Here is a 19,554-nt window from a genome sequence, read left to right as displayed (position 1 = left end):
TAAAACCTTTAAAATGTGGCTGGTAAAACAATTAATTTAACATTTATTTGTTTCGAACTACATTATTTGTTGACTTAATACGCATGGATACATTATGAAATGACCGTGACCAACATTGATAATTATAGTAATCGTCCATTGCCGTAATGAACGCCGCAAACATTTAATTAATTGTATTTGACAGCATTATGCAAAGCGATTGATCATAATTCTTGGCCCATATTTATACATAAATTGTCAAATAACACTTAATAAAACAGTCCTTGCCATTCGTCACTCTTAATACGTAACACATTGATCCTCAAAGTCGGTCCAATGCATCGACCTTGACCGAGATATCAGGTACGGATTTCGTGGCCGTGACGCGCGTCACAACTTACTGGTTCTACCCCAGACCGGTGAGCTAGTGTACTTCGTGGCCTCGGTCGTGGTTCTATACAACAGAGAGCGGGACTCCCAGCGACACTACATCAAACACAACGAGGAAATCATGTGGTATGCTGTTTATATATCAGCATCGCTTTGGAAAAACGGGGTTAAATGCATTTGCGTAAAGTCTTGTTCCAGATAAGTTCGCACAGGCTCATGAGATTATCAGAGACGACTGTTTCCGATTTCAATTTTCGTTTCAATAAAGTTTCTTCTTAGCGAAAAATGTATTTGTGAAATTGTTTGCATTTGATAACACAAAATCTGGCATGATACTTCTTGCACATGCATTAAGCCCCGTTTTCAAAGATTGCGACTCAAATATTCCAGTCAATTATGTGTAAGCGTTTTCAAATATTCTATTATAAACATGACGTCATTTTATGTTTTATATTTTGGATTGTGCTATTTGTAATAATAAACAACAAAACATAGGCAACTCATTTATCGTTTTTTAAGACTAACTGAACAAATTTTCTTTCAACATTAATTTAGAGTCAGTTTGCTTACATTAAACCAATTAGCTTTTTTTTAAATAATAATTTCATAACTTGACATACTGGATCAATTGTTACTAATCCAATATGGAATCAAACACTATCGGTATGTAAATGTAAGCTGGTTTAACCAATCCATGTAGCGATTATTTATAAAACGTAAGATACAATATCGTATCACCTCTCCATGCTTGGTTTTTTAGCATGTCCCTCCATCCCAACCAGTACCTGATTGCCACTGGGCAGATGCACGGCAAGGAGCCGGAACACGCTGTAAGCGAAGGAAACACTTGAATGCCTGGAAATGTTTTTGTCCGAAGTCTCATTTTACATTAAACAAAAAACTCATGTGTAGTTATGTCCGTATTTGTAATCGTGCACTCTGTTCGCATTTCATTCACAACGTAACGTTTAAGTCACATGGTTTATACATTTTAATATTGAATTCTCGTTCTCCCAAGGTAGAAGACTCGTGAGTTACATTGTTGTTGTGTTCGAAACAGAATTATTTAATATTGCAATGTACAGTTACATCTGATTAAGTGATCGAAACTTGTGCCCTGATTTGGTCAATACTATTCGACATACAAAAACGTGGTAAACAGATACCCCTTTTTATCACAGGCATATTCAAAAGTCTGATTTGTTTAGTAGCTTTTCCTACCGTGTGTGATCTATTGGCCATAGTTGATGTAGAATTGCTCATACAGGCTCTAATATGACGAAACATACTCAACATTTAAAGCATCGTATCAGTTTAGCCTGCTTTGCCCGCATTGACTTATCAGGGATGCTACTTTCCGCTTTTATGAGATTGTGCCTTTAAAGACGGAAAGTGTCGTCCCATATAACCATGTGCGGACTGCACAAGCCAATTTGGGACCGTACTTTAAGCACATACATCAAGACCAGTTTTCCAAGAGACCGGCGTATTTTCGAATCCATTCATGAATCAGATTTCTATTTATAAATTGCACGTGACCTCACATGAATCGCCGCCACCAATTGTTCTATTTATAACTCGTTGCAGTCTCACATCCGGGTCTGGCACGGTGTTAACCTCAGCACGTACTCGGTGATCGGACTCGGTGTATTCTACGGCGGCATTTTATCCGTTGGCTTCTCCATGGAAGTAAGTGCTGATCTCATAGACCGTTTTCTTAAATATTAACGGAAAAGTCTTAATTTGACATTTGACATAATAAATCGGAACAAATGATCTGTTTTATTCTATATAGGATATATTCGTTCTCAGCAGATCGCTTGCCTTTTTCCATTGGAAGGAGTAGGCAGATATAAATTTGACCATACGTCGAAATGTGTCATCTTCTTTTTGGCTCTGTTGAATCAATTTGTACAGTGAATAATTTTGAAATTAATTTAATCGCACTAAAATATAGCTCGGCTATATTAACAGGACACTGACCTTTATCCATGAATATATTAAATACGTTTATGAAGAAAACAGACTTGGACTTGAGATAAATGGATACAATGATAGCCCAATAACTAAATTTGTATTTTATCATTCATCTCGATTTATCATTTGCACGACCAAACCCATGAACGATACTTATTACGGATACTATGTCACAATGGAGCCTCAGTCTGTGAAATGTGTCTTTTCACGTGCGTAAAGAGTCGTCACATTATAGCCTGTGCAGTTCGGACAGGCTATAAAGGGACGACACTTTCCGCCAACACTTCACTTTTGCGTTGAAGAAACTTCTTTTAAATGAATTTTTTTATGAAAGCGGAATGTTTCGTTTCTGATAAGCTTATGTGGACTGCATAGGCTAGTGTTGCACGACACTTTACGCACAAGGATTAAACACTGTTGTTCCTGAGCGGGGCTCAATTCAATCATGTAATGTATGTATAAAGTTTGTATATTATTGAGTCAACTATTGGCGAGCTATACCCTTGTGTAGAACCTTTTTCATGCGGTTTCTCCCCTTGACAGGGTTCTGGAAGTTTCTTGTGCGTTCTGGACGGAAGTGAGAAGCACGTGCTCAGCGTCTGGGAGTGGCAGACGGAGAAGATCGTTGCAAGGACAACGGTAAGGTCAAAATTGCAGGTCTCAATCTTAGAAATAGTGCGTTGCATACTCACATTGCTGAAAACAACGAAGGTTCTAAAATTTAACTACGAATGTGTTCTGTAACAAGTAGGTTGCATATGGTAATGTGGCTAATCAACTGATAACATAATCATCAAACAGTCCTTATCAATTTTTCATCAAAAAATTATGATGAAACAATCCATTCTAATAACATATTTTTTATATTACCAAAAGTGAAAAAAATTGCCGAAACGAAGAAATTCAAAGGGAATAAACTGGGTTCCGTTTTGGCTTTTATACAATGAAAAAGTTACCTCCCTTGAACTAATTCTTAAGTACACAAGCCCACACAGCCGTAAGAGATTATTTCAGACCAAGGGCTGTCCCATTTATATGTTTTATCAATTAATACATAAAACGGCAAATATAACGGTATCCCTACTTTAAAGCGCACATTGTTTCAACTTATTTATGTGTAACTGTAGCAACTATTAAATTACACCTCAGTCGATGTATAATATTTATTTGTTTATATAATCATCGAATAATTATAGAAGAACTGAAATTTCGTTGATTTATAGTGAACTGTAGATGTGCACGATGAAATTAATATCATATTCTATCACCATCCAATTGTGCACAACAGAACTAAATTAATAGATCATACTTATTTCAACAAGTTGTTTGTTCTTTGAAACAAGTGCATATAGACTAACCAGGGACGACACTTTCCATTTTGATGATAATTATTTCCGTTTAAAGGAAGTCACTTCATAGCGAAAATCCAGTTTAGGAGGAAAGAGGCGTCCCTGATTAGCCTGTATGGACAGCACAGAATAATCTTGGACGACGCTTAACCCACAGGCATTAAGCCAAATTTTCACAGAATGGTTCTCATATGATTATCAGTGTTTAATTAATATTACCCGAGCCATTGTCTACCGTATATGGATTTGATTGTAGTACTTGTATATTTTATTAAAGTGACGCATAGTACATAAATATCATTGGTATTTACAGCAATAATACGATATGTATATATCTGTACAAACATTGTACTACCCAGCCATATAAATGGCTTACGAGTCACTGAGTTGACATGTTATCGGTGAAGTCATAAAATCACATCAAAATAGTGCAGGAAAGATCACGATAATAAAAAGAGTTAAATTGTTTAAAGTATAAACATGGATAGTTTATATCAATAACTTCTGTTCATTATAAACATAAATATTGTATATGCAGGAGGAAGAAGAGGTAATTTGAGTTCCCCAGTTTGATTGTATAGCAAGAATTGAACCCATTTTGCCTAGTGGACTCTCCCATCCTTCTAAATTGGATCAAGTTATTTCCAAAGTTAGGGATGTCTAGTATATTTATTTCTATATTTAGAAATTTTCTTACAAAAATCACTTTAAGCAAACAGCGCAGACCCTGATGAGACGCCGCATCATGCGGCGTCTCATCTGGGTCTACGCTGTTTGCCAAGGCCTTTTTTCAAGACGCTATGTATAAATGGGTTTAACGCCATTGATAATTAAAATGGCAATATCACGGTTGGGGATTATTTTTTCTAATAATTATAAAAGGAAAATGTTGAATCTTTGAAAATGTTTTGTCCTTAATGCTTAACTTTTTTTTGCAACAATTTGCTGCACAAAATTATTATTTTGTTTGTGAATAGTATCACTTTTTGTCATTAACACTTTAATTGTATATGCGTAGCATATAGCAGATACTTTTTGTAAAATTATATGAAGTAGTTATACAAAGTTTTAGTTTGCAAAATATTTTGAAATTCAAACATTAAACTTCAGAAATACATCTATTAAAAGATTTTAATTTAAAATAAAAAAACAACCTCGGTTTTTAAATAACTCTTCAAACTCCAAAACCGTGATACTTGACCTTTCAATTTTAGCAGACTGCCGACATGGAAAATAATACATTCAAATAGTACCGTGTATTATGGAGATATCCCGTAGCTTGGTTTGAAGAAGTGTGATTGCATGCATGAACATGTAAAAATAACAGCATGCCTCCCCAAGTTCAGGAACGTCAGTAATGATTTTTGTCTTACGTTGCTTCTATTTAAAGGGGCCTTTTCACGTTTTGATAAATTGACAAAATTGAAAAAAGTAGTTTTAGATTAGCAATTTTTCGTTTTAGTTATGATATTTGTGAGGAAAACAGTAAAACTGAACATTTACCAAGCTCTTAAATAGCCATTACATTGTATATGCATCTTTTGACGATTTAAAAACCTGAAATTATAAAGTGTTGCAACGCGAAACGATTGAATAATTTGGATAGTTCTGTTGTTGTCGTTATATTTTGTGAAACTACGAGGTTTGCTTAAACAAAGTATAAAATACTTCCTTCATAGCATGAGGACAGATGGTCGATGGTCTAAGTGGTTTTATTTTACTCCAGGATTCCAGGGGTCAGTGATTCGAGCCCTGCTGAGGGTTACTTTTTTTCTTCTTTTTTTTTAAATTTTATTCTTGATTTTTAGATTTGGAGCTTTTTAGATCCAATGTTTACATTTATCAATATAAAGCATTGAATGAAAAACTTCAAAACATGCCAAAATCTGTGAAAAGGCCCCTTTAAAGCTGAAGAATTTCATCTCTAAGAATATTTGTGAATCGACGTCTCATGTTCATTTCTTAGTAAATTAGATTTTTCTTACATACTCAATAGCATTTTGTTATACATATGTTATCATGTTGACCAGTTGAATAACTTTCACTCCACGTGGTCATCATCGTTACCATATCCATAATGTATACGGATTTTGTAGGAGCATCTGTTTCATACACAATTAAACGGGATTATATTATCCTAAAAGTGAAAATTGAGATCTTATTCTTCATACATCTTGGTCTCCGCACATTTTCTGTTAAATATATGATCGAATCTAATCGCATCATTTATCCCTACGATTGACCCGCATGTTGGTTTTCTGCGATTGCGTTCTTTAAATAATACGATGGTCAGAAAAATAGGTCTGAAAATATGCGAGGACAAATATTATTTTGAAAAAAATATATATGGGCCGTGCTCTGTGAAAAGTTTTTTGTATACAGGCCTCACAGGCTAGTCAGTGACGACACTTTCCGCTTTTATGATTTTTCGTATTTAAAAAAAGTATCGTCTTATCAAAAATCCAGTTTAGGCGGAGAGTGTCGTCCCTGATTAGCCAGTGCGGACAGCACAGGCTAATCTGGGACGACACTTTACGCACATGCATTTAACCCCCTTTTCATAGAGCACTGTCCATTTATGAAAAATTGTGTTCTGTCATGCTTTAAAAATGTATATATATGAAATTTCATTTTTTCATGCCCTCGTCTACAGAAGGTAATGGTGCATGCAGATTTTATTTTTGCACATACATCTTAAAGCCAACATTGTATACAACGAAGAGATTCTACAATGTGTTGTTATATATACGCAACATTATTTGTGTTTTAGCTTTCGTGCGTTACATTTGTATTTATATATGTTCTCGAAAATAGTATGCCCAGTTTTCAAATAATGAATTAGCTTTACATAAATAAAAATTTATTTCTATTAGTTAATAAATGGTAAGACGTTAGTGCAGGCAAATCAAATCTGAACAATATGTTAATATAAACGATCGGCAGTTCGAAATGTCGAATGAACGACACTCAGACATACCAAAACGAACGACACTTAGAAATACTGAACGAACGACAGTTAAAAATAATAAACGAACGACACTTAAAATACCAAACGAATGGCATTTAGAAATAGCAAACGACTGGCACTGAAACAAAACGACACTCAGACATACCAAAACGAACGACACTTAGAAATATCAAACGACTGACACTGAGAAAACCAAACAAACGACACTTAGACATACCAAAACGAACGACACTTAGAAATATCAAACGACTGGCACTGAGAAAACCAAACAAACGTCACTTGGACAAACCAAAACGAACGACACTTAGATATATCAAACGAATGGCACTGAGAAAACCAAACAAACGACACTTAGACATATCAAAACGAACGACATTCAGAAATACCAAACGAACGACACTTAGAAATACCAGATAAACGACACTCAGACATATCAAATGAACGACACTTAGAAACACCAAACGAACGGCACTTACAAATACCAAACATACTACACTATAAAAAATGTAAACACTTTAATCATTTGCAGACCGTGGATTCAGTTGTCAAAGATACGGTGAGGATGTTGTTTTACACGCATGTGACGTCTGTTGTGACGTCATTAATATTACATGGATAGTCACCACGTGTTGAATGTTTAAAAACCACTTACTTTTTGTCCCATTGCTTTATCCTGATTTAATATATTAAATGCATTTTTGCCCGGTAAACATATTTCAGCATGCAAACAATACTCGGTGTGTTTTATGACTAACACGTGTCCATGTATTTACATATTTTAACACTCTGAAGTGACATATATGCTGATATTGGATTGTCGCTTTGTTCAGTTGCAAATGTAATTTACGCCTTAACCTAATTGTATATATCATTTCAATCTTTTGAAAAAAAATCATGTTTAAATCCTTTATTAATAGTAAGGTTTTAGATATCTTATCTTGGGAACGCTTTTGTTTACGAATATATAAATTGATATGCCGGTTCGTCTTGAAGGAACGACGACCCCTATCAATTTCGATATCAAACGATGAAGCTCACGTTTGGCATTTAATATCAAACAATTACCAGTACTCAAGTGTTAATGTATCTTTGTATTCTTTGAACAACGTTAATATGCTCCTGTGTGCATTTTTCGATGTTGAACATTATACAAATGTTTGTGCCCAACATTAATCAGTGTGATGTATACCATTTATCACTGTGATATATTTAAAATTAAGACCAAATTACTCTAGGAAATGCTTGTGTTATTAAAGAATACTTCCCAAATCCGGGTTTCAGACATCAACTGACCCGGTCCACGGATGTTGTTTCTATCCGGATGGTAAAAACAACAGTATATTGATTACGTATGGCGCTCGTCATATCTACTTTTGGAAGATTTTCTATGACGTGGCAAGAAAAAAGGAGGCAAAGATCCTACGGGACAGAAACAGCGGCATCTTTGAGGTAGGCTGAGTATGCAATAAATGTGATTTTTACGAGATGAAACTTTCACAGGTCCTTCTATCACAGCTTTTATTACGTCTTAACCCATTTTTATGCCCAGTGGACTCTCCCATCTTACTTAATTGCATCAATTTATTTCCAAATTTCCATAGTTAGGGATTTCCATTATATTTATTTCTATATTTAGAATATTTCTTACAGAAATTCCTCTAAGCAAACAGCGCAGACCCTGATGAGACGCCGCATCATGCGGCTTCTCATCTGGGTCTACGCTGTTTGCAAAGGTTTTTTTTCTCGACGCTAGGCATAAATGGGTTATTTGGAAGAAATATTTGTTTGCAATAATCAAGAAATAAATAACGAAAATTTCCTGGAACCATTGAACGGAAGATACCTATGGTGAAGTATTAGGACCATCTGCATATATAAATGTATTTTACTATCTACTCTACATGTACATTTTTGATGAAATTTATAACACATTTCTTTGGTTGTAAAGTCTGAGACAAAAACATTGTTTCAGGACAAAAATTACGCCGATCATTTAATTGTAAGTTTGTAGTTACAATTTACGGTAACAAGCTAGAAGTTTCGAATTAGAACCTATTATTTGCTAGTTTTGTCGTTACTCCACAAAACATAATTTTGTTTGCACGTAGAGTAGATTGTTGTGGGAATTATGTTTAACCAAGCTTATTTGATGAATTAACATGATAGATCATTTTTGCACAGTTAACATCAAATGCGCAATCAATGTGCCAAATTTGAATAAAAACACTGCTACATTATAGTTGTTCAGCTTTAAATGATGCTAATTTTTATCAAATAAACTGTGACATATAAAGGGGAAATGATTTGTTTTCTAAGATAGTGTTTTTATTTTACTTTCAAGAGCGGTGAGGGGATGTCGTATTTTTTTAATTGACTTGAAACTTAGTAGCGCGCGAAAATGTGTGATTCAATCTACCGCATGTATGTTCAAATTAAGAAATTGCTATAGTTTGATCATTATTTATAGGGGAAATAAATTACTATTTTGAGTTCTGTTGCAAAATACATATACGCCAAGCATGGGACTGACTTTAATATATTGCTCGAAATTTAGTATGAATGTTTATGCTAGTTTTGTGTTGTTGTCTATACCGGCATAGTTTCTTAAGAGTTTCACATATAATTTCTTGTATTTTAACTTTAGGTGAAAACCAAGGTAAATGAACTTTATATTTACACTTGTGTTGAACACGATATGTATACTTTAAAACATATGTGTGCTTGTGCGAAATAATAATACTCTACGTGGCTTCAATATAAACTGCATAATATGTATGAGTTACGCATGACGTGTACTTTTTGTGTAAGTATGTGTGTTTGTATTGCATGTTTTAAATTCTTTTCTGACAAATACAGGCATTGTTTAACCCTTCTCAGAGGGGGTAATCACGTGATAGTCAAGATCGCGACGTCCATGCTGATGCAGATGTTTTTCGCCGTTTTACACCTTTTATAAATTGTATTAATTTTGTAAATGCCACTCACTTTCCATCCATATCATCAATAAAGTTACTGCCGTTGTTTCCGTATCATAATCCGCTCTATATATCGACTTCACTCGCTGCGAAATTTGTTTGCGGGATGACCTAATTACAGCTCCAATATGAAAATTTGCGGGGAGTAAAGTCGATATATAAAGCGAATTTAATTACGAAATTAACTCAAATCACCAGTTTACTGATATGGCTGGAAAGTGAGCATCATTTCAAAATTCAAAAAAGTAATAAAGAGTATACAACGGCGAAATGTTACTGTCTCGGCAGTGACGTCGCTATCTTTACTATGCAGATGATTGCTCCCTCTGATTCTATCAGACAAAATTAATCTGTAGAGACACCGCTCGGTGGTAACAGTGTTGTGGCTCCAGTGTTGAGGCTCTATTTCAACTGAGAGAAAAGCTTACCTATGAGGAAAATATTTTTATGGAATACTAACACACGGAGAGGCCAGATACTCATTAACCCTTTACCACTTAGTAATTTACTAAAACTATGCCTTCAAGTATTTTGTACATTTGTTAAATCAGTTGTTGTTACATGTGTAACGTGTTTAATTTATCTTCTCACTATGATGCCGGTGGAGCCCCAGTGCGTGATCCGGGATCTACCGGTATGAACCGGGGCTCTACCGGAATGAACCGGGGCTCTATCGGGATGAACCGGGGCTCCATCGGGGACGACCGGGCTGAACCGGGGACGACAGTGGCTCCACCGGGAAAGTATTAAAATGTGAAATACCGCCGGGAAGAACCGGTAGTCACCGGGAGGGACCGGCAACGACCAGCGCGGCACCGGGAACAACCGGGACGGCACCGGGAGGAACCGGGACGGCACCGTAGCTCCACCGGGACCCATACAGACCCCGGCAGAGCTACGGTAACGCCCCGGTTGTCGTAGTTGGTGCCCAGGTGAAGCCCCGATGAATGCCGGCAAAGTCCCGGTAAAGCTACGGTACATCGGTAAATCGGCGCTCTGCCGGTACGCCATCGGCATTCACCGGGGCTCCGCCGGGGCATTACCGGCGACGACCATGAATACGGTAAACCGTTGAATTAGCTCTGCCGGCGTCTGATGCCGGTATAGCCCCGGTGAGTGCCGGTGGAGTTACGGTATACTGGGGCTCTGCCAGAACGCTGCCGGCGTTCACTGGGCTCCATCGGGGCATCACCGGCGACAACCGGGGCTCTGCCGGGGCTTCACTGGGATAAACCGTAGCTAGTCCGGGGTTGACCGGGACTCTGCCGAGTTGTTGACCGGCTTCAACCTGTAAATAGTGTGGCCGCGTTAAAAAAAAATTCTACGAATCATCCCGGTTCTCGGTGTTTGCCGTTTTTATTTGGTTGCTATTTTTGTGTCGTCTTTTGGGGGCCACTTTTTTTATTGAGCAAGCCAACTTGATGAATGAATTAAGCTATATTTATCAATGTCGTTATATAATGCCTGTTTTCATCGCCATTTGGTATCAACCCAACTTTGGAACCGGGCATCAAAGTGCTTTCGACTTTGGTGTTTGGGATCAGAACTTTAATTTTGGTTGCATGGATACATCATCTTCCTCTCGTCTCCTCTACCTTAAACACAGACAGACATATTTATTTGCGCTTTTTCAACTTTTATAAAATTCGCTTGTTTATTGCGCATGCGTGTTAAACGCTGACTGATTTTGATAACCCATGATGAGAAGAAAGAGAAAGATGAAGATGATGATTATAATCATAATTATAACTTAACTATAAACGGGCATGTTTGTGTTGACCGCCGAAATTGGGATTTCACCGTATCACCAAAGTGTGGCTCTACGTACATGAACAATGCCTTTCTTTATAATCCCGACGACTAAGTTATAACGCCCCCGCTTACAAAAACCGTATCATATAAAACCTATAGGAAGAGGTTCCCAAGACCATCAATTGTCTGGCGTTCCTCCCTTCCGGTGATGTCATATCGGGGGACTCCAACGGGAACCTGATGCTGTGGGACCGTGACCCCACTGACGCCTTCACGTGCCGTTACGCCATACAGGGGCATCAGGTAGAATTGTCTAGACTTTGAATTATTGTTATATCTTGATATGTATTCTGTACATTCTATGTTTGGCGTAAGCCGTTTTGCGTGTTGGTGCCTGGTGATTTTTGTGAACTTCGTTCTGCCGATCTGACTAAAGATAGAATAAATCAGCCACTATTTGTGTTACCACACATGCTCGAAGTTGACGTACACAAAGGTTATTAATGGAATGTTAAACGCACAAAGCATTTATTTAACTTAACAGGGTTGCATTAATAAACAGAATCGTCCTATCGGTATAAACTTGTGAACCTGGCAGAACGTAAATCATGAAGTACATGTATAAAACAGTGTTTTAATGTTCCATCTAAGGGCCCAATATCTGCCGTGTGCGTGCTCGAGGACGGGACGCTCCTTTCCTCTTCCGGGAGTGAAATCAAGGCATGGGACACGAATGCTAATTTCCGGTCGGTTAAAACTCGTCAGGTGCGTTGACTGTCCTTCCGCATTGTATTCTATTGTTAAAGCTTTGTTTAAGGGGTCACTTTCAATTCACTGTTGTTAATCGGCCAGTGGACCGATGTTTGGAGGTCCGATGCCTAGGTATTATAGGTATTAAAACTAGAGGGGCGTTAGCCAATTTATTCAAGAAGACACTTATTTACAACAAAAAGCTGTTTATTGGTCAATAAACAGTGATAGCTCAACATTTTATTATTATTATTCCTATTATTATTATTATAATAATTATTATTATTAGTAGTAGTATTTATTTCATTTTTTAAATAATATTAGTAAATATATTTTTTGCTGACAAATATTTCGTCGAGCAAACGTGTTTTCTAAATGTCGTCTTCTAGATACCACCAGAGGCGGGCAATGTACGCTCAATCATCACTCAGACGGTGGGCGGGGTAGACGGGAAGCTGTACATAGGCACAACTCGTAGCGCCCTCTTAGAGGGGTCACTCCAGCTCAAGTTCAGATACATCGTTCAGGTAGTAATAATATTGTTAAGCCGCGTTTTGGGAAAACTGGGTTTAATACTAGCGCCTCAAGTTTAGTCCCAGATTAGCCCTTGCAGACGCTTTTATTTTTGTTTTTCGTAAAAGGTTTTCTTTTGTCACCGAAAATTCAGTTAAGGAGGAAAGTGTCCTCTCGTTTAAGCATTTGCGGACTGCAGAGGCTTATCTGGGACAACACTTTACGCACAAGCATTATGACCCGTTTTCACACAATTGCGACGCATATTATATGCGTTGCTCATGGATGTACGGGTTTGGGGTTCTGGTTTTTAACATTAAACATTTTAGCAAAAATTTATTTGACATATATTGTAACATTTAAGAGTATTTTAGCCGCAAACAGCACTTTGTTCAGGGATTATCGTTGGTTTGAGTTAACACATTTGAGGAGCAACTTCTTAGTTGATAAAACGCGCATTGTATCAGCATTTTATGTTGTAACATCATACTTACAACGTCTTATTACTTATAATGAGAATATCAGCCTTTCATTGCTTAACCCTTTCCCACACAGAAACAAAATGAAAAAGGCTTGTGCAACCAGCATAAAACCAGAACTACCTGCGAATAACTCGCAGATTGTTCAGGTTTTATTATGTTTGCTGCGTAGCAGTATATAGAGGTTCGAAATGAAGCCTTTAAAACTTGATTCTAGTGAAGAAGATTTGAATTTAATGAGATTTTCTAAGGGACTAAAACACATCAAAGTGCGTTTCTAAGGGGTAAAGAGTTAACGAGTACACGTGAACCGTCCGGTTTCAGGGTCATAGTGACGGGGTATGGGGCGTAGTCCCGCATCCGTTCGAACCCACGTTTATTTCGGCCGGGTTCGATCAGGTCGTGTACAAGTGGTCCCTCGTAACCCACAAAGTCATCTGGAGGTCAAAGGTCGAGGTAAGAACTTCCGGTGGTCCAGTTTTTGTTTCTGATAATAATTTAACGGCTGCAACTCAATAATTGCTGTGCGTTTGACTTGACAAAGATGATATGGTTGCTTTTTGTGACATACATATATTATTATAAGGGCAGCAAAATCAGGTTTAGTTACCAAATATATACATGTAATACGGACTGTGAGAGAATTCAGATGTAAAAAAAAAGCCCACAAAGCTTTTCGCATAATACTATAATCTTTATTATATGACAAGTAGCCGACAGTAAGCGACTGTTTTTATTATACCTTGTAGCTCATAACCATATAGAGGATACTTGAACATGAGAACATAGTTGTGCTGTGCAAATGCTATTTAATGTAATAAAGGGTCAAAATTTACAGAATAATGTCTGTACATAGTCTAATGTTCGTCATAAATGTTCTCCGTAACCTCATGTTGATGTTTGCTGGTGGATAATATCATTTAAAGGCCAATAACTTATTTTCCTTACCGTATGCTAATGTATGCGTGTTAATAATACTGTTTTAAAGACACACTTGGTATACTTGACTACCTCCAGGCACCGTGTACCGCCCTCGCCGTCGATCACCGTCACGAGCTGATTTCCGCCGGTACTGCCGACGGTACCTTCATCATCCTGAACGCCTACAACGGCATGCACGTCGCCACCGTGCAGGTCGGAACGGAACCCGTGGGATGTCTCGCATTTTCTCCAGGTAGGTAACGTTATTAAGTGTACACTATGCAACGAACGGGTAGGAATGAAATCCGTTGGTTCCTCACGTTGTCCAGGTAACTTGAAGATCCGCCAGAAAACACCACGCTGTTTGTTTGTTTGTTGATTGCACACGTTAATTTTAACCTTATAAAGGTTCTTTTGATGAGTACATGAATGGAGAATGACCCACTTTTTATTGCCAAGTGAGGAAGCTTCCCCCATATGCAGTAAGAGTAAAAAACTAATGCATTTTTCTCACAATTATAAGCCAATAAAAAACATCAATAATTCAGATCTGTTGTTAATAATATCTCCGATTTACGCGTCAAAACACTTAATCAAGGTTTATCTCCCAGCAATTTACGAGAAATGAAAATAGAAGAATATTGTGATTGGTTTTTATGTTTTTGTATCTGTGTTTTCTCCAGACGGCAGTTACCTAGCCATGGGGACTAACGACGGCATCATCAGCATATTCGCCATCCACGACCGCGGTCAGACGTACCGGAAGTTCAACATGGCGCTCAGGGTGAGTAGCTGACGTTTGAGGTAAAGAGTTGTATGAACCTTTGAGTGTCCATATTGTTGAATTTATTGTTGGACCATACATGTATTTGTTTACCGAATTTCAAGTCTGTTTTTGCTCAAAACTTCACGAGTCATTATTGACCCGTAGTCCTCAAAACGTTAAACGTTGTTACAACGGTTATAAGGTGATTTCAACCATAGGGACCCGGCACAAAACATAATCATATATGATATAAAATATATAGACCTATGATTTCAACAACTTATTTAAACCAGATTGTTCAGGTACTTTTATACAATATCATGTTTACATGGGTCTGTACATGTCCTGTCTGTACTAATAGCTGCATTATTAGAAAGCTGCATACAGTAGGAACAGAGGTTATCCAAATCATGTGTAATATTGCACGTGCTTATTGATTGGCTGGGCGGGTTATAATTGCAATAAGCTGATGTTATAAAGAGTAAAACACACACCGAAGTTCCTAGTTCATCAGCGCGTTAAGCTGGAGCGGATTTGATATAATGTCGGCTGCACAGTGTGCGGCTGCTCGGTAGACTAGTTCGCAGTCCATATACCAGAACGTGTCTGAACATTTCAAAATGCACATTAATGGGATCAATACTCGCCCTTTGTATGTTCCTCCCGTCGTCCGGGATTATTTCGATTTTCTGCTTGACGGCCGTTTTTTGTCATGATGTTGCTTGCTTTAAAGGTACTTGTTCACATGCGACAATATTTTTTAACAACTTCAACTCATAAAACATGTATTTAATAACATAAGTTTATAATGTTTAATTTAAAAATAAAAATAATCCGCATAAAACGTGTTTGCTTTTTACTGAGATCCGAACCCAGTACCTTTTCGAGCGGAACCTAACGCGGCATCACTGGCGCGCACATTCAAAAGTTTGTATAGCACAAAAGGGTATCTTAACGCTTTGTTAGTAGATTATATTGCACAATTGGCACGAAGTATCTTGTGTCTTTATGTAATCATGTGTATATGTTATTAACGCTACTAAGATTTTACCATGAATGAACACTAATTCACACATCACTTACTCTAGCGAAAGTTGTCCTTTCAGGGTCATAACACCGGCGTGGCTCATCTCGACTGGTCATCCGATGGACGATGTATACAGAGTGTGGCATTCGACAACGAACTCATTTTCTGTAAGTATTGTACTTGGTAACATATGTAGACTTTAATATATGATAAATATACATGTAGTGGTGGTGGTGGTGGTGGTGGTGGTGGTGGTGGTGGTGGTGGTGGTGGTGGTGGTGGTGGTGGTGGTGGTGGTGGTGGTGGTGGTGGTGGCGGTCGTCGTCGTCGTCGTCGTAGTAGGAGTAGTACTAGTAGTAGTACTAGTACTAGTAGTAGTAGTAGTTGTAGTAATACATGTAGTAGTAGTAGTAGTAGTAGTAGTAGTAGTAGTAGTAGTAGTAGTAGTAGTAGTAGTAGTAGTAGTAACTGTTCAATTGATAATACGTGTACACATATACTAGTATCTTGTAATATTAAATACGATCTTTTAATGTTATGAAACATTTGATTCCATTATTCATCTTTGGAAGAGTCAAAGTATGTGTTCAATGTTAAGGTACCTGTGTTTTTTTTTCAGGGGATATTGACAGCATACAAAGGATTCAGACGCCACGTGTGATGCGAGATGTTGACTGGTTTACAAACACGTGCCACGTGTCCTACAGTCTTATAGGTAGGTCAACAAGAGTAATCGAGGTGAATAAAGTAGTTCCTAAAATGTTAATTATCGTTCTTAAATATAACAATGAGTGAACATCTAGTGTTTCCAAGTCATGTTAGAATACGAACTCTGTTTGCGTTCTTGTAATAAATGGAACAATAAACAGCACTGTGTTGTTAAGATGAAATGTTATTAAACATATAAGGCTAACCCTAACCTGTCTGAATTCATACGAGTCCGAACTCAAAACCTTTCCTACAAAAAACAGTTGAAAATTATCCCTTAATAAAATAAGTATTTTTATAAGTGTTTTTGCAAAGCCATTTTAGCAATTCTAAATATGGAGTTGAAATATAAATTGTGTTTTAAGTTGATGTTTTATTTTGTCTCTCCCCCCGCAGGCCCCTGGTCCAACCTGGAGAAGGGCGAGACCCTGAAGGTGGTGAATAGGTCCAGTTACCGGGACACGGTAGTGACAGGGGACTCCAGGGGCCGCGTCCGGCTCTACAAGTATCCCAGCTCGAAGGATAAGGTGGGTGGGTGGGCCTATATGCACTCAAATAAATCAGACAACAAATGGACATTGAATTTATTTAATATAAATATTGAACTGTCGGTTATGACAAGCACATGTGTTTTTAAAAGATATACAGAGATAAGTGAATAAGAGAAAAGAATGGCGTTCTAAATAATGCTATGTGTTTTCTGAGAGTAAGCACTAGAAGAATTAAACGTCTGTTTTACATAATTCTTAAATACACAGCGTTATTTGAAAGTTGGCACTATAATAGTTAAACATCTATCTCAATATCAATGTCGACATTCGTTTATAGGCGGAATTCCGAGGTTTGCGCGTCTACAGCAGTGACGTCACGGCGGTGGCGTTCACCCCTGACAACCGTGCGCTGCTCACGTGCGGAGGCCTTGACGCTGCAATGATACAATGGTCCTTGGTGGACGACTGATGAACGGAACTCCGGTGCGCATAAGGTGGTGTCCACCACGAGCGGCGAAGCTCTTGTCAAATGCAATCCATACATCGGAAGATCTAACACATTTTAAATTTGTTTAACCACCGAAATTTATTGTGTTTTTGTGAAGTTAATTTAAGCAATTAGTTTACTATTTATTTATACCCGCCGCGGATCGGGATTAATGAAATGAATGTCATTTTAACGTCTGTCCTTTCCGTGTGCACTTCACGCGTTTCTGAAATACATTCATGAAACTTTAGTAAATTGTGAATATCATGGAGACGATGTTCACAAGAAATGGGTCATTGAAGCCACCTCAAGGTCGAGTTATACCCTGAATGTTTAACATTACAGTCTGCATTTTAATGTCCGTTTTTCGTTTCTTTATCACCATTTGAAAGATTGCGTGACCCTTTAAACATATGCATAGATAATTAAGTCAATGTGCTGAAGGTATCAACCAAAAGCGACAACTCAATGTAAGTCTATGTTACTCTAGGTTAAGGTCGAACTTGAAGGTTGAATGTTTGAGCCTGTTTATTCATACTCATTTAATATCTCATGTGCCATTGAAAAGATTAAAATGAAACTTTATTCATTTTTTCATCTCGTGGAGGAAATATGCGGAAATCATTCCATATCACTGTCTATGTCACCTTTTCATGGTCAGAAGGGTCACAGCGGAAGATATAGCATCCTATTGATTGTCTTGGCAAACGGAAACACGCAACTCGACTAGATCATTACGCAACAAGAACAACAGGAACTTTGTCATAACTTTTCTAAAAATTGCTAAAAAGGCTCATTGTGCAATGCTGGCATAGTTTTGTTTACCGTTCAGTTGCTTTAATTGAGATGTCTCTGTTTTTCTTGGAACCATTGCGACCAGCGTCTGTGCATAGCACTAAGGAAAAGATCTTTCCTGATGGGTCTGGAACGTCGCCTTATTAACCCATTTATGCCTAGTGGACTCTCCTATCCTTCTAAATTGGATCAATTTATTTCCAAAATTAGGGATATCTAGTATATTTATTTCTATATTTAGAATATTTCTTACAGAAATTCCTATGAGCAAACAGCGCAGCCCCTTTTGAGACGCCGCATCATGTGGCGTCTCATCTGGATCTACGCTGTTTGCCAAGGCCTTTTTTCTACACGCTCGGTATAAATCGTTAAGAGCTGCAAAGGGCTGTTCTCAAAGGCATTTCTGCGTGACAGGTTTCGTCTATGTTAAAGATGATGTATATGCTATATAAATACAAATTCACAACGTTTTATTTGATGTTATGATTCATTGATTAATTATTATATGTTGACACATATTTCTTTTTTATTGACTTTGATTTCAAGGGGGGAGGGGGGCTATCGTTCGCAGAATGTATTAGTTTTTATTTGTTTTTTTTTAATTCGTTATTTACTTTTATATATGTCCTTGTTGTAATGTATATTAATATTTATTGATACTGTCATCTCTTAGTAGTTATTTTTCTTGCAATTTACTCTCCATAAATATATATGTGTTGTATATTTATTACTCCTCATGCAACGTAAAACTATGTGATTCTGTTTCAACCTAACAATACTGTGATATGTGTTTATTGTAAAGTTTAATAAATATTTTTCATGATTTGCGTCTATGCATTCATATAGGTCGTTTTATTCACTTAAAGGGGCCTTTTCACAGATTTTGGCATTTTTAAAATTATTCATTAAATGCTTTATATTGATAAATGTAAACATTGGATCATAAAAGCTCCAGTAAAAAATCAAGAAAAAAATTAAAAAAAAGGAAAAGAATATTGCCCGGAGCAGGTTTCGAACCAGTGACCCCTGGAGTCCTGCCAGAGTCCTGAAGTAAAAACGCTTTAGCCTACTGAGCTATTCCGCCGAGTACACTCTTGACGTATTTTATACCTTATATAAGCAATCTTCGTAGTTTCACAAAATTTAACGACAAAAACAGAACTCTCCAAATTATTCAATCGTTTCGCGTTGCAACGCTTTATAATTTTTAGGTTTTAAAATCGTCAA

At 37.3% G+C, this 19,554-nt stretch overlaps 1 protein-coding gene across 1 annotated transcript in view; it reads left to right on the top strand.

Moving 5' to 3' along the window:
* LOC127870128 (echinoderm microtubule-associated protein-like CG42247) overlaps positions 1 to 19,150 on the top strand; it is a 42,816-nt gene extending 23,666 nt beyond the window's left edge. Inside the window, exons 6-20 of the mRNA XM_052412783.1 lie at positions 343 to 495; positions 1,130 to 1,199; positions 1,957 to 2,058; positions 2,890 to 2,985; positions 7,945 to 8,112; positions 11,550 to 11,693; positions 12,042 to 12,155; positions 12,530 to 12,667; positions 13,457 to 13,588; positions 14,150 to 14,306; positions 14,737 to 14,837; positions 15,926 to 16,013; positions 16,466 to 16,561; positions 16,951 to 17,081; positions 17,383 to 19,150. Coding sequence (XP_052268743.1) covers positions 343 to 495; positions 1,130 to 1,199; positions 1,957 to 2,058; positions 2,890 to 2,985; positions 7,945 to 8,112; positions 11,550 to 11,693; positions 12,042 to 12,155; positions 12,530 to 12,667; positions 13,457 to 13,588; positions 14,150 to 14,306; positions 14,737 to 14,837; positions 15,926 to 16,013; positions 16,466 to 16,561; positions 16,951 to 17,081; positions 17,383 to 17,514 — 1,822 coding nt within the window. The 3' untranslated portion in view covers positions 17,515 to 19,150. The remainder of the gene's footprint in view (positions 1 to 342; positions 496 to 1,129; positions 1,200 to 1,956; positions 2,059 to 2,889; positions 2,986 to 7,944; positions 8,113 to 11,549; positions 11,694 to 12,041; positions 12,156 to 12,529; positions 12,668 to 13,456; positions 13,589 to 14,149; positions 14,307 to 14,736; positions 14,838 to 15,925; positions 16,014 to 16,465; positions 16,562 to 16,950; positions 17,082 to 17,382) is intronic.
* The last annotated feature ends 404 nt before the right edge of the window (positions 19,151 to 19,554 follow it).

The sequence above is a fragment of the Dreissena polymorpha genome, chromosome 2, assembly GCF_020536995.1.
Source record: "Dreissena polymorpha isolate Duluth1 chromosome 2, UMN_Dpol_1.0, whole genome shotgun sequence".
In the NCBI taxonomy this organism is placed as follows: domain Eukaryota; kingdom Metazoa; phylum Mollusca; class Bivalvia; order Myida; family Dreissenidae; genus Dreissena; species Dreissena polymorpha.
The sequence above is the reverse complement of the archived record's forward strand: the minus strand, read 5'-3'. Positions and strand labels throughout refer to the sequence as shown.